Source organism: Peromyscus maniculatus, chromosome 15 (genome assembly GCF_049852395.1).
Source record: "Peromyscus maniculatus bairdii isolate BWxNUB_F1_BW_parent chromosome 15, HU_Pman_BW_mat_3.1, whole genome shotgun sequence".
Lineage (NCBI taxonomy): Eukaryota > Metazoa > Chordata > Mammalia > Rodentia > Cricetidae > Peromyscus > Peromyscus maniculatus.
The window spans coordinates 71,752,653-71,774,671 of NC_134866.1; the positions used below are offsets into that span (position 1 = coordinate 71,752,653).

At 37.7% G+C, this 22,019-nt stretch overlaps 1 protein-coding gene across 9 annotated transcripts in view; it reads right to left on the reverse strand.

The window, feature by feature from the left end:
* Positions 1 to 22,019, reverse strand: part of Tent2 (terminal nucleotidyltransferase 2) — a 57,262-nt gene that overhangs the window by 34,291 nt on the left and 952 nt on the right. For 7 of the 9 annotated variants that reach the window (XR_013044810.1, XR_013044811.1, XM_042261627.2 and 4 more), the window contains exons 2-6: positions 12,795 to 12,968; positions 12,513 to 12,602; positions 9,525 to 9,762; positions 210 to 324; positions 28 to 119 (exon numbers count right to left, since the gene is read on the reverse strand). Coding sequence is in view for 6 of the 9 variants with exons in the window: in XM_042261627.2 (XP_042117561.1) it covers positions 28 to 119; positions 210 to 324; positions 9,525 to 9,762; positions 12,513 to 12,602; positions 12,795 to 12,931 (672 nt within the window). In the remaining 3 variants the exon portion in view is untranslated. Of the gene's footprint in view, positions 1 to 27; positions 120 to 209; positions 325 to 9,524; positions 9,763 to 12,512; positions 12,603 to 12,794; positions 12,969 to 13,410; positions 13,757 to 22,019 lie in introns of those variants that run through there. The other 2 variants (XR_013044812.1, XM_076552069.1) reach the window with 2 other exon arrangements.

A 22,019-nucleotide genomic window follows, 5' to 3' on the forward strand; every position in this document is an offset into this window, starting at 1 on the left:
GATTTGGAATAATGTCTCATCACTTACTGGTTCCTCTTTAACAACTAAGCATAAATCGCCATCACTGCTCCGGGCACCAAATCCATTTAAAGATGATCCAACCAAAAAGAGTCTGCTTTCTAGAGAAGCAGAAGAAAACAGTAAGAAAGCCTGCAGTTTGTAAACAGGAACATATAGACAGGAAAGGCATGCGAATGAGGCATACGTACGTGGGAACAGCAGCTGGATCTCTCTCTGCAGCTGTGCCCTACAGAGTTCTTTCTTCTTCAAGTCACTCGCTTGCTGCTGACAAGTTTCAAACAACTCTAGTATCTGCTGACTCAACTTGAATACATCACAAAAGAAAACGAAAACAAAATATTTGTTCAGAAATTCATAACTACTGTATTAAGCAGTGTAAATGAATACTGACAGCATTTAAAAAATAAATCCATATTATCTTAACACTTTCTGATTTAAAGCTATTGTTATTCAAGAAAAAGAATGGCTTGAGAAACTATACGCAAATTTAAAAAAATAAAATATTTTAGTGACAGAAAAGTAGTCAGATAATTCATGAGTATAACTGCAGCTCAGCAAACTAAACTCTTTCGTATTGTCTGCTTTTATGTGGACCATGAATAATTTTTATACTTTTAAGAGTCACCATCACAAGTAATAAGAATATGCAACAGAAACCATCTGTACATGACATACTCTAAAATATGTACTTCAGGTCTCTTCTGCCACACACAGCAGCTTTAGAAAGTCCCGTCTTCTATATTCACACAAACCACCTTCCACTCCATTTTGTGTAACTTTCTCTGAACCCTGACTTCTTCAGATGAGGCTGCCATCTGCGGATCTCCCTTGTTTAGGTACCTATATGGTGGACATTTCCCTCCGCCCCAACTCTTGCTGCTACCACAGGATGATAAGGTTATCTGCAGAGAGCTACACTTATCACAATATACTCCACTTCTGAAATTCTTTCACTGTAATATTTCTCACTGGTGTACTCTCATAGCTATGTGCTCTAGTGCTGACATCTTAAATTCCAACACACCACTTCAGCTTCAGTTTCCTGTTCAACTCACTGTCTTATCACCCCCACCCCCACCCCCTAATGTATCTGCTCTAGACCTGGTCAGGAGTCCCTTGAGATCTCCCTTTTCTTCCATCTCACCAGCACCCAAATGGTCCTAATGCCCTTCTCTATGTAGCCACTAATCCAGAATGCATCTCCCAAACCAGTCTCCTTTATCACACTTTAGAAACTTTATCCACTACGGTCTAACGGCTGCGCTACAAAATCCTCACCAGAAGACAACGAAAACACCACTTTCTCTCTAAAATTAAACCTAAAAGACAAAACTGAAAAGCTTTTTGGAAAGTCAAGTCCTTCAAATGTTTGGCGTAAGGGTTAGCCTAGCTTAGTGTCCTTGATATCACTCAACCTTTACTCCCCTGCCTCTGCTTAGATACTGTTCCCATTTTTCACTATTTCATTCCGAAATGATTACTGCCTTCTTCAAGGCCCCTAAACTTACTTTCTCTTGCAGATAATCTCACATTAAAATTTTCTAAGAAAAGCCAAGCGTAGTGGTGCACATCTGCAAATCCCAGCAATCAAGAGGACGGAGGTAGGAGGATCAGGAGTTCAAGGCCATCCTTGGCTTCATAGGAGTTCCAGGACAGCCTAGGCTACATGAGATCCTGTCTCAAAAAAGAAAAAGAAGAAGGGGGGGACGACTAAGAAAATTAAAAATACCAGATACAATTCCTCACTGTGCTAAAGCATATAAATGAACAGTCCTGAAGGAAATCTCACCCCTTTCCTTCTGTTAAGCTAGTGTCCTCTTGCTATGGCCCTCTACCAAGATTGTTTATCCAAGCCTGCTGTGCACCTCAGGAGCACAAACACCTTCATCGGTTCCTCAATCTCCTTTGTCTTTTCAGCCTCCTTAAGCCTCCCCACAGTCTATGTAGAACCAGACAAAAGTCTCATTCATCATTTAAGATGTTATTTTCTTAAATGATATTCAGAATATTTAAGAAGGCCCAAGAATTGTTGACAACTTGACCATGAAATAGATGCATTTTTTAAAAAAAAAAAATCTGTATATGCCTAGCCCACAAAAAAAGAAACAGCAACTAGGAAAATAAACAGATCAAACCAAACTGTGGTGATGTATTGTGTCCCAAATATATTGTGCACCCTAATAAAGATTATCTGAGGATCAGAAGAAAAAGCCAACCACTATAATAAAGAGTTCAGGCAATGGTAGCACACGCCTTTAATCCTATCACGTGGAAGGCAGAGATCCGTCTGGATCTCTGTGAGTTCAAGGCCACACTGGGAACAGAGCCAGGCATGGTGGTACATATCTTTAATCCCAGCACTAACCATAAAGGTCTGGAGGTCTGTATAGACAGACAGGGAGGGACAGAGCTGGGCAGGAAGACAAAGTGATGTAGCTGGGCGGAGAGAGGAAGTGAGATGGCCGAACAGAAAGGCATATAGGCATGGGTATATAGGAAGTAGCTCTCTTTGGCTGAGGATCTCCAAGTGGTAAGAACGTGGCTGGCTTCTTTCTGCTTTTCTGATCTCTCAGTTTTAACCCCAATATCTGGCTCCAGGTTTTTTTTATTAATAAGACTGTTTAGCACTTCATCTTACACCAAACCAAAACCAAACACTGGCAACAAATACAATGTAATTGACTCTATAGTATTCATGAACCCCAGATCTGACCAGTGAAGGCGAAACACTAATACCAGAATGGTACAGCACCAAAGAAAGCAGTAATCAGAAAGAGAAAGAACATTAGTACAGCCCTACAATCAGAGACCCAGAAAACGAATGGTCTCTAGCTACTACCTTTTGCTTCTTCCCTTCCAAACTGATGGTTCCCTCTTGATGTAGAATAGCATACAAGCCTAGGTATACTTTACAAGCTGCAATTTATAAGCAAATACAAGAAGGCCACTAAAAGTTCAGGGACCTCAAACATAAATGGAAAATCCCTTTTAAAACAAAGAAAAACACCAACAAAAAACTTAGGCCCTGAAATCTAAACAAGGCAGGGCTGTGAAAGGCAAAGGAAAGGTCTAGAATGATTCTGACTACTGAGAAATACTTGATAATGTTTGCAAACTATTTTGGTTACCATAACAGGGGTAGGGTATGTAACTGCAATCGAAAGACCAGGGATACAACTAATCAACTTACAAGACACAGGTAACTGCCCCTGGAAATAGCTGGTCTAAAAGCATCAATAATGCAAAAGTAAAAATTCCTGGTCTAGACAAAAGTAGGAAAGAAGTAAAGCAGGGGAGGAGGCCTCAAGCCGTGAGGACAGCCCGCCTAGCCTTCCCTATCTAAAAGAAGCACAGAAAAAGTAGCCATCTCACTCAAACACAAATAACAGAAAAAAATAAAAAATAAAATAAAAAACTAAAATCTCAAAAAGAATAAATTTAAAAAAGGAATAAAACAAAAACCAAACTAAAACTAAACAAAAAAGGCTTAGGAATACTACCTGACAAAGATGTGAAATAGCTTCCGTCAAGTTTTTGAAATTAGACTGACTAGAGAAATGGTGCTAAGATGAAGCACATTTCCATGGAGACATGAGGACATGTTAACAGATTTTACAAGGCCTTTTCTCACTTTAACTTGCTGAGAAGATAAAGAACAATTTAAATCACACATACTAACAAGAGAAATTTCTTCTGAAAAAACCTATGACAGCAGCAAACTGCATGAAATTATTGACAAGTCTATTTTCTAAAAGTTCTGCAGGACTTACAGGCTAAAATTCACAAAAATACTGACTTAAGAGACATCTAAATATATGAAGAGGTAAGCCTGGTATGTCCATGCCTGTAATCCCAGCACTTGGGAGGTAGAGGCAGGATTGGTATGAGTTTAAGGTCAGTATGTGTTGCTGGATCCTAATGGCTCCCTTGGGGGAGGGGTGAGAAGATAGGGCATCAACAGCACAGACATCTGGAGTCAGTTAAAAAAAAATAATGAGCTAGTTTATTCGATAACAGGGAAGGCCTTATATACCCTCCTCCCAGCACCCAGTCTGCGTGGTCACCCCTCATTGGCTGGGCACGATGAAGAACTCTTGACAGCGACTGTTACTAGGCCCTCAGACAGACTCTCCACACTATAGGCCCTCTGACAGCATCTGTTGCTAGGCCTTAAAGGCAGACTCGAGGTTGGCGGATAAGGAGGTACATTATGTGTATGCCTTGACAACTGGTCTAAGCCAATTTCCTCTACCCTATGGGCCTGTCCTACTACTACAAGTATGGACTGTAGAGCAAGACTCTATCTCAAAAAAATAAATCAATAGATATACCATGTTAACAGATCAGAAAACTATTAGTAAACAAATCAAATTTCCTGAAACAGGTATGTAGAGTCAAGATAATGAAAACAAGCAAACAAAAACAGAATACTGCCGGGCGGTGGTGGCGCACGCCTTTAATCCCAGCACTCGGGAGGCAGAGCCAGGCGGATCTCTGTGAGTTCGAGGCCAGCCTGGGCTACCAAGTGAGCTCCAGGAAAGGCGCAAAGCTACGCAGAGAAACCCTGTCTCGAAAAACCAAAAAAAAAAATAAATAAATAAATAAATAAAATAAATAAATAAATAAAATAAAATAAAAACAGAATCTTTTTTTCTAAAAATTAAGAAAATGAGTTTTATTTAGAAAAGTGAAAGATCAAGAATAGTCAGGAGGAAGAGGAGAAAAAGAAGCTGCATTAACAGAGATACAGTTACATTGCCAAAAAAAACCAAAAAACACCACCAGACATATGCACATATTCATGAGGAATGCTTAACAACTGGAAGTTGACCCAAACTGAAAACATTAAGATTGGTCATATGAATGGTCATGTGTTGGTTCAATATGATCATATAATGTTAGAATGGTTAAATTAAAGCTGAGAGGTTTAATAACACTATTGTTTACATTTTATGTACACAGTTTGCTATTTGCTGTAACAAGAAGATATAGGCACCCAAGTTTGTAATAAATTCAGTAACAATGGTTAATGTAAAATTTAAAAAGTCACATAAGGGAGAGATTTTATTTTATTCAGTCAGAAGGATTGGCAAACTAGGGCCAAAAGGCCAAATACAGCCTCTAGTCTATTGTAGACAAACAAATTAAATGATTTTCACATTTTATTAAGTGGAGTCAATAACTCAAATAGCTTGAACACCTAGAATATTTGTTATCTGGTCTTTTAGAGAAAACATTTGTTGTTGTGAAATATGCCTTTACACTGTGTAAAGGTGATTGGTTTAATAAAAAACTAAATGGCCAATAGCCAGGCATGATTTTCGGGGCAGAGAGAATGCTGAGAAGAAGGGCAGAGAGGCCACAGAATGAGTCAGATACACAAAATGGGAGAGAGGTAAAAGCCATGTGGTAGAATGTAGATTAATAAAAATATGGGTTAATTGAAGTTATAAGAGCTAGTTAGGAACAAGACTAAGCTATCGGCCAAGCTTTCATAATTAATAATAGGTCTCCGTGTTGTGATTTGGGAGCTGGTTGGCGGGACAAAGAAAGACTTGCAACAGTTTGTCAACTGAAGTAGAACAACATAATCCCAGACATCACAGTAGGCACTCAGTATCTGTTGCATAACAAAATAAGGAAATTGTAACAACACTTAAATGAAACCCATTGTAGTCACATGTGGGCCAAAATGTAATCCCAGCATTTGGGAAACTGAGGCAGGAGGACTGTGAATATGAGGCCAACCTGAGCCACAAAGCAAAACCCTATCTATCCATCTTCCTTTTATACTATCTCACACATCATTTCCACTACCATTTGTCACAACTTAATGCAGCAGGACCTCTTATCCAGATACATTAACAACCTTTAAGATGACTGTCCACCTCCAAGGCCATCTCATTCCAAACCAAACAACTCTGTTCTGCAAAAACCTATCCTCCTCCCCAAAATACAAGTCATTATGTTATTTCATCTATTCAAAAACTTCTAATGCCATTGGACTATGCATTCAAGGGTCTAAATCACTGCCTATTTATCTCACATTAGATACTGTATTCAATATACATTCTATAGGGGGTAACATGTAATTGCTTATCACATTTCTGGCAGCAATAGACACTCAGTAAACTGTTAGTTATTACCATCACAGATCACATGATATTATAGCCAGGTCTTATAATGTTGTCTCTCTATTCTAGACTTTAGCACATTAAATTCCTCCTCTTTGTATTTTTAGAGACAGGTGTCAAATCTTGGTTTTACCACTTACTAGATAGACTTTGAGCAAATCATTTAACTTTCTGAATGTCAATAAAATTTAGGATCATAGCTATATGCCACTAGGTTGTTGAAAGAATAAATAACATAACATGTTTAGAATGTCTAAAGAGCAAAGATATCAATGAATATCAGTTTTCTCAAAAAGAGAGCACTTAAGCCAAGCTCAGTAGCACACCTGTAATCTAAGCTTTCAGAAAGTGGAACCAAGAAGATCATGAGTTCAAAGTCAGCCTGAGCTATACAGTGAGCTCCTGTCTCCAGAAATAAAGTACTGACTTAAAAGAACAAACAGAAACACTTTCATTCTTTCTCTTACAATAAGGCGGAAATAAAGTATCATTCAAAAAAATTGGTTCAACTACAAAATCTATCTTTACTTTTCTGGGGGAAATGCCTTAATTCCAAAGATAGTACATTTAGGAGAAATTTTCCTATATGACTAAGCAAACAAAGATATGGAATCACATCTTACCAGATGTTTATTAATTACACATTATTAAATTTAGGTTCAACATATGCCTAAGCTATATGTAAAAGTAAGTTCTTTGGTTAGCTCTAGCAGTTAACTACAAATATAAGTACATACAAAAATCTATTTAAATATCTATGAGTAATAAACCCACTTTAAATGTCCTACTAGCATGCATACATTAAAAACCCATATATATAGTAACTACTTATACATCCCTTCAGAGGATTCAATTCACCTCATTGGCCTTATACCACAGGCCTTCACATTATGACACAGGAGTTAAACTTAGAAAGCAAAGAAGGAACAGAGGAATGAAGAAGAAAGAACGCCAAAACATCCCATGTTGTTTTTTTTTTAATTTTGCTTTGCTTTGTCCTCTTTCCCACTGGTTTTGTCTAATTATTCCTACTTCATGGTAAGGAAAATGTTGGCACAGAAGGAATAAAATCTTTTTAATAAATGATTCTGGGACAAATGAACCAATAGTAAGAGAATATAGCTGGAGCTTAATTAAAAATGGATCAAAGTCCTAAATGTAAGAACTAAAAGTAAAAATTCTTAGAATACAATCTACCACTCTGGAGGTATATGTGAGTTCAAGGACAGCTTGGTCTACATATTAAGTTTCAGGTTAGCCAGAGCTAAATAATGAGGCCCTGTCTCAAAATAAATAAATAGACAAATCTTATAACACATCTGCATCAATACTTAAGACACTGCATTGAGAGGTGGCTTTTGAGATTCAACACTAATAGCACAAGCAACCAAAGAAAAACTGATAAATTGGAATACAAAAAATTGAAAAGATTTTGTGCTATAGAGGGCATCAACAAGAAATCTAAAAATATAAATCACAGAAAGGATAAAATATTTGCAATCATCTACCTATAAGGGCTAATACTCGGAATACACAAAAATAACTCTTACAATTCAGCAACCAGAAGACAAATAACCTACTAAAATCTGGACAAAGAATCTGAATGGACATCTCTCTAAGGAACATAGAAATGTCCAACAAGCAAATGACATTAGAGAATGGAAACTGAAACCATTCTCATACCAGAATGGCTCCACTAAAAAGAGCCCAGATAAGGATAAAGCTCAAGAGCAATGCAGTGTTTGCCTAGCATGCTGAAAGCCCTGGGTTCTATCTCTAGTACTGCAAGGAATTAAAGAGAGAGAGAATCACAAGTAAATGTCACAAGTGTTGACAGGGATGTAAATAAAGTGGAACATCTGTATACATATAAAATCCACTTTCCACAACATTTGGCAGTTCCTAAAAGGTTAAACATGGTTTACCACATTACTCAACAATTTCACTCCTATGTATGCATCAAGAGAGTGAAAACATATCCATGCAAAATTTTGTACACATGATATTTACAGCACCATTATTCATAACAGCCAGAGTTAGAAACCTAAAAGTCCATCCGATGGATATGGTATATATCTATACAACAAAATATTATCCTACTGAAAAGAAATGCAGTTCCAAAACTCAGTGAGCGGAGGCAGTAGGAAAGTGTGTTCAAGGCCTACCTAAACTACATGGCAAGTAGTCTCAAAAACACAAACATACATGGATAAACCCTAAAAACATTATGCCAGACACGAGGCACAAATGGCCATAGATCAAAGGATTCTACTTACAGGAGGTGGGAAGGAAAATGAACACCACTGAGGTACAAACTTTCTTGGGAGTGTTGAACATGTTTTGGAAACAGATAACTGCACAACTTTGTGAACTTAGTAAAATCTACTGATTTGTACATCTGAAGGGGTAAGTTTCAATCTAAGGCCAGCTTGAACTACACAGCAAGACTCTGTGAAGAAAGGGAAGGAGTAGAGGAAAGGGAAAGTTGACAATATCACTCAAAGGACAAAAGGATGACAGACATTATACACCCTTCCCAATTACCTACAAGTTCTTCCTAACTTCCCACTAAGTATAACTGAGGAGAGCGACAGCCTTCTAGACTGTCTACTACTAGATATTAAAGGACTCTTTGTCCCCAGTGCTAACATCATTTCCCAAAGCAAATACTTTGATTTAGCTGAAAGAATTTTTACTGATCTTTTTGATAAATCTTTCTTGATCACATTATTTAACTGTATATCTCCTCAGAAAAATTCAAAAGACAATGCTTTTTAACATTTTATTACAATTACTATATGAATATTCATACATATTTTTCTACAGTAAAAACAAGTTGCACTGGGTGTGGTGATACACACTTTTAATCTGAGCATTTGGAGGCAGATGCAGCCAGATCTCTGCGAGTTCTGGGCCAGCCTGGTCTACAGAGTTCCAGGACAGCCAGAGCTATATAAAAAGAACCTGTCTCAAAACACAAAACAAAACAAAAAACCACCACCACCACCACCAGTAAAAATCATTCATTCATTTGAGAAAGAATAAGTTGTAAGAGAATTCTCTAACAACTAAGAATCAAATGCTTTGGCTGTAATTCCAAATCTGTAAGTCAGAAAAAAATCTGATCCTGACAGATGTACTTATGACTGACTGACAGACACACACACACACACACACACACACACACACACACACACACACACACAAAATCTAATTGATATTTAGGAAGAAAATAAAACTTTAAACATTAAAAAAAAAAAAAAAAGGTGACATATTCTAAATGTAGAAAATTAGGTTTTCCTGATCCTTTTAATACATTCTTTAGATAAACCTTCCCAAAGGCAAAGTGAACATCTGCACTATACTTACCTTATCTTTGGCCTCAGGCAGTGTGATTTCTCTCGGTTCTAACAGTGGAATTTCTCGAAGAGGTGGAACACATCGTACTACATCTGGTACATAGTGTGTGTGAAACAATGGTGGCATGGAGTATCTTCGGTCACCTGATAAAGGCACTATCTGGTTAATTATAGTTGGCTCTTGATGGGGCGAATGGAAGCGCTGCCGTTTACCATCAAGAGGAAAGCTTTTTTCATCGTTTATTCTCCTGAAAACAAGCAAATATACCTTAGTGACTAGAGACAACATTCTGACAACAGAAGCATACAAATATAGAAACAGAAAACAACAGCACTGTGACTTTTGGGTAGGGTTATATCAGCAACTCCCTAGTGGACTTTTAATATTCATTTTCAGCACAAGAGATGCCTTCCAATGCTTTACAAAGACAAAGATAATTAATGGTATGCTTTTGAACTACTAAAATGAGTCATCACCACATTGAAAACAATACAGAAAAATGCCTACATATAGGATTATACAAACACTAAGAATTAAAGATAAATTCTAACAAAAGGGTAAGTAAATTAAGTGGTATATATACACATACACACACACACACACACACACACACACACACACACACACACACACACACATTTTTAAAGGTTCTGGTTCATCAGTGGGAAAAACTAAACTGACATTTTTATAAAAGCTATAAAGGGTACCAGACAACAGGAGACACTTGAAAACAAGCTGCATTTCCAATAATATGCATTAACATAAATGTCTTTTGAATGATTAAAGTGTTCTGGTTATATAAGAGAATGTCTTTATTTTTACAAAGAATAGACTGAGGTGTTTTTGGATAAAGTAAATAAAGAATGTGAACAATTTCCTTTAATATAATTCGGGAGAAAGTGTGAGAATGAGAAGAGAGATAAAAACAAACATAGCTAAACTTTGCAACTAATCAAACAAGGAGAAAGCACACATTATACTATCTTTTACATTTTTCAGAAATTTTGAAAATTTTCAAAATAACAAGAAAATAATTAGGTCAGCACAGAGTGTCTACCAAGCACCCGTGAAGCCCCAGGTACAGACCGCAGTACTAGAAAGGGAGGAGACCAGTAATTTGACAGGGAAAATTATATTTATTTCATTGATAAACTAAGTTGTTGACATAAAATACTTTATGTCACAGAAAATGGTTCAATTCCTTTCCAGCTCTAAAATCCTATGGGCCAAAGTCATCTAAAGGTTGTTATTATTACACTGCTCCTCGGACATTATTCTGACTCTTCTCTCTTTGCAGATTCACAAAATAAGTGGAACTCCTACTCGTAAGTAAACATATACAGAACTAGACACATAAAAGTACATTTGCTTTTTTTAAACCTGGAAGTAATTACAGCACATACACTGAGTATCTTCAATTAAAAATGCCAATTTTAATTTTTAACAATATCTATTACTATGATTTCATAGAACTCATCTTCACTCATGAGCTACCACTTGGCTACTATAGCTATTTAAAAAAAAATACACGAATAAAACTAATGAAGTCAATATTCTTAGAATCATTATATAACTTTCCCAATGATAATGCAGAAAAACTTGTAATGTTTATCAAAAGCCTTGGTTCTAGAAGCAGAAAGTTAGATTTCAAATAGCAGCTATACCATCTCTGCTTGAAAAACTACAACTTCTATATCCTACTACAGCATTTGTATAAACAGAAGACAACAATGAGACTTAATGACATCATTTTAAAGTTTTACAACACTACTATATTTTAAATTACTATTAATTATTTGTAACATAGAAATTAGAAAATGATTAGATAGGTTTTAAAAGGTATATTGTTGTACAAATATTAACAAAGGTTATTTTAGCAAATACCTCTGAAATTCTATTATAATTATTTTGTAATAGATGTATTTCTTTTAAAATTGACTGGTTTCTGAAATGACTATAAAAAGCCTTATATCAGCCAGGTGTGGTGGTGCATGCCTTTAATTCCAGTACTTGGGAGGCAGAAGCAGGTTGTGGTAATATTTTGTTTGTGCTCTACCAAACAAAGCTTGCCTGGAGATCAGAATGCAGAGCTAGCCACTAAAGGCCAAGCAGTGGTGACACACACTTTTAAACCCAGCACTTGGGATCTCATGCTTTTGATCCCAGGACTTGGGAGGCATGAGCCTTTAATTCCAGCACTTAAGAGGAGGAAACAGAAAATGATTTGTCTAGGTGAAGAGAAGTATGATAAGGCAGGATGGAGAAAGGAGTTAGGCCCTTTCAGTCTGAGGATTCCGTGGAGGTAAGAAGTCTGATCTTTCAGCATGTACCCTGATATCTGGCACCAGGTTTTTATTAATAAGACCAATTAGAATTCCTGCTACAGCAGGTAGATCTCTGTGAGTTCCAGTCCAGCCTGGTCTACAGAGTAGCCATGAAGACCAAGGCTACTCAAAGGAACCCTGACTCAAAAACAAAAAAATTCAAGAATCTTCTGAGCTAAAACTTTTCAAAAGATAATTAAGTGTAACTGGGTTCTTAAGGGAAGGGAATCTATTATAATGGGTATCCTGTAGAGTCAGATCACCACAGGGCAAAGGGAAGAATACTCTAGAAGGACTTCAAAGGACGCCAGCCGTGCTGAGTATGATCTGGATTTTTAGCCTCCTGATGGCATCAAGTATCAGTTTATAGTACTTTGCTATTGCAACCCTAGTAAATTCATAAGAAGGCATCTGATGTGTCTGATTCTCAAAACACAGATTTCTGGAGAAACATAACTTTATTCCAATTAAAACCTGCAGTGGCAGGAATAAAACATTACAAGGTTCATTAAAATGTTTGAACTCAAAGAAGTTTTAAAACTCTGTGACTGATCTAATTGCATAGGTTTCAGAAAACAAAACGTAGGCCACACTGTCCATATAATTTTATATAACTGATAACATAGTTCTTAGGACTATAACATTTCTTTTAAAAACAGCTGAAAATACTTACTTCCTTCCTCGAAATAATGGGGATGTCGAGGTCTGTATTGGACTGACAGTTCCATATGTCAGGGGCTGTAAGGTCACAGCTCTAGAAAAGCTACAAAAAACACAGAATAACATAAATATTTTTCCTTAGAACCAAAAATTCCACACAAACTAAATACTTAACTAATCCAAAGAAAACAGAGTTTAATAATATTTTCTCTGCTTTCAAATACTGAATACAAAAATATTATGCCAAAGAAAAAGCAGATAGTAATGACATGGTTGAATATAACACCATACTTACTCTATATTTTGAAAGTTGTATTGTGCATCAATAAGTTGCTGGTGTGAATAAAGAGTTGGTGAGAGAGCAAAGAAGTTATTATGCTGTTGGTGGTTTGGAGTGAAGGGTGGACGACCCAAAATTGAGTTTGGGAACATGCTCTTGTTCACTGAAGGTGAACATGTATTCTTCTACCTGTAATTTAAGAAGATAATACTAAATTACTATAACTTAAAGACACAGAACTCTTTGATAAGTATTATCTACTACTTAAAACAATCAGCTATCAAATTAGTCATTTCATTTGCAAAGTTATTTCTAAAGGTTTAATAGGTCTTAAATTCTACTATGGGCAAATCACAAATAACTAACAGTTCATTTAAAATGTAAACCACGTTCAAACGCTTTCAATAATATGCATGTTGAAAATTTTCTGATGAAAATTATCTAAGTTTACCTTCATAGCAACACAATTTTTACCACCATGATTCTAACAACAAAAGAAATCATTCAAGAGATTTAATTAAATTGCTCAGATCCTTACATTTATTCACAACCTAATTCATAAAAAGGTACATGCTATCAGGTAAGGATATGGTACTTTACATCATCTGAAGAAATAAGGAATGTATGTTACCTACCAATTCATAAAATTCCAAGATTCTTCTCAATGGCTATACACAAAAGACTTGCAATAAAACAGTTTTGTTCCATAGAGGAAGGAAAATCATAGAGGACAATTAGAACATGTCATTAACCTAGGAAGACACTAGATGCTCTTTTTTAAATTTTTTTCAACGCCTAATGCAGCAAAGCTACAGTCTTCAAAAGGGTGGGTAAGGTAGCATAGAAAAACCAAGAAAACCAATTAAAAATGACACTCCCTGATCACCAAGCCAGGCATGGTGGCACACACCTTTAATCCCAGCACTCAGGAGGCAGAGGCAGGCAGATCTCTGAGTTCGAGGCCAGCCTGATCTACAGAGTGAGTTCCAGGACAGAGAAACACTGTCTCAAAAAAACCAAAAAACCAAAACACCAAAAAAAAAAAAAAGGTGGAAAACTCTTAACTGAAAAGAAGTACACACCATAACAATAATCAAAACGATATAACATAGTAAAAGGGTCTACCATCAAGTCAACAGAATTACATGCTCAGCCTACCTACAAGAAATGCTAACAGCTGCCAGGCACAACTCATATATAAGAAGCTTTCATTTAGACTTAAAATAAGGCATCCATAGATGACCAAAGAGGGAGGGAAAAAATGGAAAATAAGCAGAAACTATATCAAATAAACATTCAAAGAAAAAAAAAAGCCCAGAGAACCCAACTATGTGATCCAACATTATAATAGAAAAGTCCATGAAAAACAGAAAAACACACGAAGGAGAATCACTAAACAAATCAAAGAAAAATATGTCCTGGACTAAAAATCTCAATCTCAATCTCTCTCTGTCTCTCTCTGTCTCTGTCTCTCTCTCTCTCTCTCTCTCTCTCTCTCTCTCTCTCTCTCACACACACACACACACACACACACACACACACACACACACACACAGATGGAATTTTAGAATATTCAGAGAAAACCAGTTTATCAATATTCCAGAGGAGGAAATATTAAAAAGCTGAGGATCAACATGTCTTTGGCCTTTCTAATAACAATAGTAGAAGCCACAAGACACAAATTAATGCCCTTAAAGCTTTAAAGCTTAAGTAAAATGTTAAGCCACAAGGCTATCCCTGTCTATAGTATCAACATAAGGGAAAATGAAAATCCTTGTAGATATGAAGGGTAAAGAGAGAAAGATGAGGCAAGGTGGCACACACTAGCAGTCCCAGCACTAAGGAGATTGAGTTGGAAAGTGCAAAATTGTTTTCAGCCAGTAGTGGTGACACACAAGAGGCAAGTGGATTGCCATGAGTTCAAGGCCATCCTGTTATACAGAGAGAGTCTCAAGCCAGCTCGAGTAACATAGTAAGACCTTGTCTCAAAAGAAAGAAAACCCAGATTAGGGCAAATTCCCAGAATGATAAGGGAAGTTCAATAGCTGCTCAAAGTCAAAGAGAAAGATGGTCTCAAGATGATACTCAAGAAATGCAAATCAAAACAACTTTGAGATATCAGCTTACTCCAATCCAATGGCAAAGATCAACAACAACAACAAAATAAAACAATAACAAATGCTGGAGGGGCTGTGGGGGAAAGAGAATCCTCATTCATTCACTGTTGCTGGGACTGCAAACTGCTCTATCCACTCTGGAAATCAATGTGGGTAAATCCTCAAAAAGCTAAAAATAAATCTGCCATATGACCCAGCTCCACCTCTTGGCATATGCCCAAAAGACTCAACATCCTGCTCTACAGACACCTGCTCAGACATGCTCTTTGCTCTATTCACAATGGCTAGGAAATGGAAACAACATAAAGGTCCTTCAACTGAGAAATGGACAATTACAACGTGGCGTGTATATACACTATGGAATAGCATTGAGCTGTATAGAAAAATGAAATCATGAACTTTGCAGGTAAATGGGTGGAACTAGAAAAGATCATATTGAGTGAGGCAACCCAGACCCAAAAAGGAAAAATGTGGCAAGTTCTCTCTCATCAGAGGCTCCTAGCTCCAGATCTTCAGAAGTGAGTCCATATCCTAGAGTTCCTGTAGAAACCAGTAAAAAGGAACCATGGTTGGGGCACAGAGGTGGTGAGCAATAGAGAGGGGACTAGCAGGGAACAAGTGATCTGCCAGGGAAGGCTCTAACTAGGGAGTAGGAGGGAACAAAATATAGAAGGAGGGGGTAGAGGTTAAATAATAGTGAGGATGCTTGAAAAAGTCATAAGGAATCATGCTATTAACTACCTAAAACAAAAACCTTTAACACACACACACGCACACGCACACGCACACGTACACGCACACACAGTTTAAATGAACTTTTCTCATCTGGGCTGACAATGTTCCTTCCAAGAACCAATGACTAACAAAATGCCCAATGCCAGGTATTTTGAATTGTTGGTCAAGGTTGTCAAACAGCATTACAGGGTATTGCTACTGTCCTTGGTTTTCCCCACAGAGGTGAAAGGTTCAGCCCCTATTCCTGAAGACACCATGCACTTAAGACACAGAGTCCAGAGGCCTGAGCTGGAACTGACCTGAATGCTCCTTCCCTGAAGCTTTCATGAAAACTTCCCAAAGGAGAGAAGCAACCAACAGTCAGTCCTACAAAGCTATGAGCCTGTGAACCACAACAATGACCAGCACTGCATGATAACTAAGGGTGCAGCAGTGGCATGCACACCTTGGCAGTAACCAACAGCTCTCTAATTGGACTTAGGACCCACTTAAAAGAGGGTCTGGAAACCAACCTAGCCAACTACCCACAGCTAGTGAAGTCACGGATCTTGGAGGAAAACCTACAACCATCACTTTACTAAACCAACACAATCCCTAACCACATTCTAAATATTTGTCCTTATACCCACAGATTAATGCAGTTCTCACCTCTCATTAAGGAAAATTCTCTTTGCAATAAACAGAGACCATTAAAAACCACAACCAATCAAAACGCAGAGTCATATAGCCCAGTCCCTGAGGATATATCTACAACACAATTTCCACACATGGGGAATACGTGGGAAGAGGGGGCCAAAAGATCTAAGACCAGTGAGTTTGCTGTGAGACTGTCTCCTAGTAATGTCAGAGGCTACACCCATAAGTCTCACTATAATGACTTCTTAAACACGAACTCAACAAAGACAACAACAGACATGGTAAAGTGGACTGGGGAAAGACTACAAAGCCTCAATCCTACACAAAGAACTACAGACAACTAAGGGCTGCTGAGAGTGGGAGAAACAGTCTTCCCCAGGGAAGAGCACATCAACTGGCTATCCAATACTGAATGCTCAGCCCTAAAATAATACATACAAGCAACATTACACAAACTGAGCAGGTTATATTTAGGAGTGTGTGTGTGTGTGTGTGTGTGTGTGTGTGTGTGTATGCATGCAACAACAATTTTTTTTAAAAGCTATGAATTCAAAAGAAAGCAAGAAGGGGCAAATGAAAGGGTTTGAAGAAAATAAAGAGAAAGGGAAATGATGTAATTATAATCTCAAAAACAGAAAAAATATGCCTGGCAGTGGTGGCTCACACACCTATAATCCCAGCACTCGGGAAGCAGAGCCAGGCGGATCTCTCTGAGTTCGAGACCAGCCTGGTCTACAGAGCAAGATACAGGACAGGCACCAAAACTGCACAGAGAAACCCTGTCTTGAAAAAAAGAAAAAGAAAAAATAATAGAAAAGAAAATAATACTATTAGTACTGATAAAAGTCACTATACAGAAGAGCACTTTAAAAATAACAAAAACAAAACAAAACAAATTTGTAGATTATCCAGTGAATTTGCCCCAAGTGTTTTTCTAAGACATCTGTTTTTTTGTTTGATTTGGTTTTTGGTTTTTTGAGACAAGGTTTCTCTATGTAGCCCTGGCTGTCCTTGAACTCACTTTGTAGACCAGGATGATCTTGAATTCAGAGATCCACCTTCCTCTACCTCCCAAGTGCTGAGATTAAAGGCATAAGCCACCACACATACAGCCTGGAAATATTTGGTTCTTGCAGTAATAAAACCATTTTAAACAAAAGTTATGTTTGTTATATATCATTTACTATATATTACATATTTGTAGTTACACATTTATGCTATGAATTTATATACTGATATGGCAAGTTTTATTTATTATGTATGCAAAGGATTATTCAAGTTATAAAAAGTGCTAAATTTTCTTTTCTGATAAGCAAATCAAAGAATGAGCTACAAAAGCTTTTTTTTTTTTTTTTTTTTTTTTTTTTTTTTAAGTAAAAGACCAGGTTTATTTAGGCAAAGCACTCCAGGTGGGGGGACAGGAGAATAACATGGCCTGTCTAAAGGAGGGGGCTTAAATACCCTGTAGGCACGGGATGAGGAGGCATCCTCCACAAGCTGGGTTATGCTCAATTATACTGCTTTGGGTGGGGCCTTAGGGAGCTGGAAGCCTCAGGGATAAGGAAGTGGACTTCTGGTGGTCTTTCTGAGAGGGTGGGGTTTGGAGATGAAGGAATGAGCCAAGCTGGAGATTCCAGCCAAACATCCCAAACTTCTTGGATATATATTAGAGTTCAAATCTGGCTACTTCATGCTGACATGGGACGATGTGGGGAGGGGGAGTCAGGAGTTGGTGGGCTCACACTCAGCAGGAGGTATGGGTAAAGCATTGGGTTAACTGTGCTTTTTCTTTCAGTTTTTTGTTTTGTTTTGTTTTACAGAAGAAAAAAAAATGCCTAGACAGAAAAGTGTTATTAGAGAATGAAACTAAAAGGATTGGAAAAATTAAGAGTCAACAGAATGGGAGGAAGGGGGCCTGAAAAGACACTAAAACTCAATACAAATTTTGTTCCTTGGTTTTCCCATTCTGTGAAATTAAAATTTCCTAGGTTGACCACATATAATCAGATTCATTTGTCCAAGGTTCATCAAAGGTAGTGGACAGGCAACTTATCACCATTCTCAGACATCCCTCCAAATACCTGACTCTAATCTGTACCAGAGACAAAGTGCTGTCTATAGGAAATCAATCTGTCAAATTCCTCCAGGAAGTCTGTGAAGGGTTCACAACACGCCCCCACGGTCGCATATACCAGGCGGACACTTCCGCCTAGCCAATTCCAAGTCAAGATAGCCATTTCCAGGTCAAGGCGTCTCGTGTGACCAGGATCCGTGATGTTACATGGCCACGTAAGCGCGCAACGTGACCATGTGATCTACGCATACGCGTGGAGTAGTGACATGACCTGGCCACGCCCCCAGCCGGTTTTTAAAGCGGAGCGCCATATTCCCAGCTCTCTCCTCTCTCCTCTCTCTCCTCTCTCTCTCTCTCTCTCTCTCTCTCTCTCTTCTCTCCTTCTTCTCCACGCACGTGTCTCTCCCACAGGCCTGCACTCTCTGTCCCTTTATCTCTAATAAACTCTTATAAGAGGATTCTGTCATGTTTCGTGACACTTCCTTGCAGGGTAAGAACACAACGCAGCTAAATAACTAACAGTCTGTACTTCCTCTTAGAGGTTTTTGTTTTGTTTTTGTTATTTTTTTAATCAGTATCTGCTGACCTGTACTCTCTGAATTTCACTGCTCAGAGGGAAATGGTTAAGATTTGGTTCCCTTTACTTCACTTCCCTGAACTAACTTCCCATTTAAAAACAATCTTTTTCATGGGGGTTATAAAAAAAAAATGTCATTAAGTGGTTGTTAGCTAAAATGAATTTTGCTTGACATTTCATTTTGCTGGAATACAGAAACTATGGACCTAAGAAAAGAAGCCGTCTATCCACAGAAAAACCAGAACTAAAAAGTTCTATTTCAAGTCATACCTAGTGGCACACACCTGAAATCCCAGCATTTGGTAGGATAAGGAAGGATGATCAGTAGTGTAAGACTAGCTGGGAAGACAGCAAGTTCAAACTCAACCTGGGCATAAGTAGCTTGTCTCAAGAAAACACCACGGAAGTTCTATTTCAAAGCTAGAAGAAGTGGTGCATGCCTGAACTCTCAGAATCCAGAGACTCAGGCAGGTGGGCCTTAAGTTTAAGAACATCCTGGGCTGCAGAGGAGTGAAAACTCATCTCTAAAAGCAAACAAGGGGGCTGGAGTGCTCTGAGGTCAAGAGCACTGACTGCTCACTCTTACGGAGGACCCAGGTATGGTTCTCAGCACCCACATGGTGACTCACAACTATCTGTAACTCCAGTTCCAGGAAATCCAATGCCTTCTTCTGACCTTCTAGAGTACCAGGCATGCACATAATGTATGAGATACATACACATAGACACAGCTGAAAAAATAAAATAAAAACAACAACAAATACTATTTCAGGTTCATTTACAGAGGTCTACTGTTCAACACCTAGACAATTTATATCTATAAACTGTCATAAGACCGCATATGTCTGTATTCAGACTTAAAGATGCAAAAATGCTAATAATATACCCTTCACTTTTATTTCTATCCCATTACACAATCAAATCCAAACTAAGTAGAAATTAAAAGATAGTATTGTACCCAGAACTACTCTACAACATTAAAACCAAATGATTCTACAATTAAAAGCTTAGAAGCCTAGGATGATTTCAGAGGCAAAAATTTACTGTAGGGTATATATCTAATTCAGCGTATTCAAATGCAAAGTGAAGATTTCTATTTTACTATTTTATTGAGAAAGGGTCTCACTGTGTTGTGCTGGCTGGCCTTCATTTCTATGCAGACCAGGCTGGCCTTCAACTCTGTGATTGGCCTGCCTCTGAGAAGCATTCATTCTTCTGGAGTTCTTCTAAGATAAAAGACTAGTCAGGCTCTCTCAGGAATCTTGACCCTTAAGTCAAACTTTAACTGGGCAGCCTTCAAAACAGAACCATTCTTAAGAAATTTAACAGATAGCAACCAATGTTTACCCCATAAGTAGCCTATATGACCATCTAGAGACATGAAATCCTTCTTCTAATAGACTTCAATAATAATTGTAATGATATTGCAATGATGCAATGCAAAAATACAAGGGAACCAGGTGTGGTGACACACACCTTTCATGTCAGCACTGGAAAGGCAGATGAGGCAGGCAGATCTCTGTGAGGTCAATGCTTGCCTGGTCCATAAAGCAAGTTCTAGGCTAGTCGAGGCTATATATATGAGACCCCGACTCAATAGCAAAGCAAAACACAAGGAATCTTTATAAAATATAGTTTAATGAAATAGGTCAAGTGAAACTATCACTATACCAGAACTTTATAAAAGTTTAACTATTTTCTTTATAGTCTTAATGAAGCTTCCCCACTAAAGATTATCTGTAAGAAGTTATTCCACGTTATCTGTAGTAGTATGATGAATTTTATAGCAACATCCAGAAACTGATAGTATCCTACTTTTCTTACCTTAAAAGTTACTGTTTTTTAATCTGTACTCAACAGTGAAACAGAACAATCTAGGTAAAATTTGTATTGTTTTAAAAACCATTATACTAGTTCTTGCCTAGAGAAAAGACCCTTAAAAGATGGTTTTGTCGGTTGGGGATTTAGCTCAGTAGGTTGGGGATTTAGCTCAGTGGTAGAGCATTTGCCTAGCAAGCTCAAGGCCCTGGGTTCGGTCCTCAGCTCCAGAAAAATAAAATAAAATAAAAAAAAAAGATGGTTTTGTCTAATATGCTTAAACCAATGCAAAATTAGTAAGATTTATATGAAAATGAGCATACATGAGACAAGATAGTAAGAGTTTAAAAGTATTTCTAGTGAGAACAGTTTTGGGTCTCTTAATTTGCTACTGGAATTACTGTCCTCAAATTGATCTCTCCTACAAGTTATAGAACACTCAAGTTTACATAATGGTCTCTTTATCAAGATTCCTTGGAAAGCAGCATCTACCTAATACAAACAACAACTGGACGGCTGAATCAAGTTCTCTGTTCACTTTATCTAAGTGTCTTTGATCCCCTAAAATCTTCAGTTCTTTTCTCCACAACAGAAAAGGTCTAACTCCTAAATCCTGCTCACCCACTACCAAAACCACCTTCAGGGTTTTTGGTTTTTTTCTTTTTCTTTGTCTTGGTTTTTTTTTCGAGACAGGGTTTCTCTGTGTAGTTTTGGTGCCTGTCCTGGCTCTCAGTCTGTAGACCGGGCTGGCCTTGAACTCACAGAGATCCGCCTGGCTCTGCCTCCCAAGTGCTGGGGTTAAAGGTGTGCGCCACCACCGCCCGGCTCACCTTCAGGTTTTAACAGAGCATTCCTTTTTTATTAAAAACTAAATTCCATCCAAGAGTTAAAAGAAAAATCTAACAACATAGTTCCAAATGGACATTTCTCAAATGACTGAAAACTGGCCTGTTTCACAGGGACTCTTATGTATTATGGGACATTTCTAGATCACATACAATTGGAGCTATTCACACCTACCAACTAATGTTTCTATTACCAGTTGTTAGTGCAAATTAAGAGTGTTATAGTGGTTAGCACACCAAAGCATGGTAGTACTGAACTATATACTATAATGGTAGTGTGTCTGTGTACAAACACAAGCCACAAAGAAAAAAAAAAAAACATATACTTAATTTTCCAACCGGACTTGCACAATTTCTTTCTCTTCCTTTTTATCAGCAATCTTATTCTAAACAAAGCTGAAAGAGGCAAAACAAGAAAGAATACTTGAAAATCTTTTT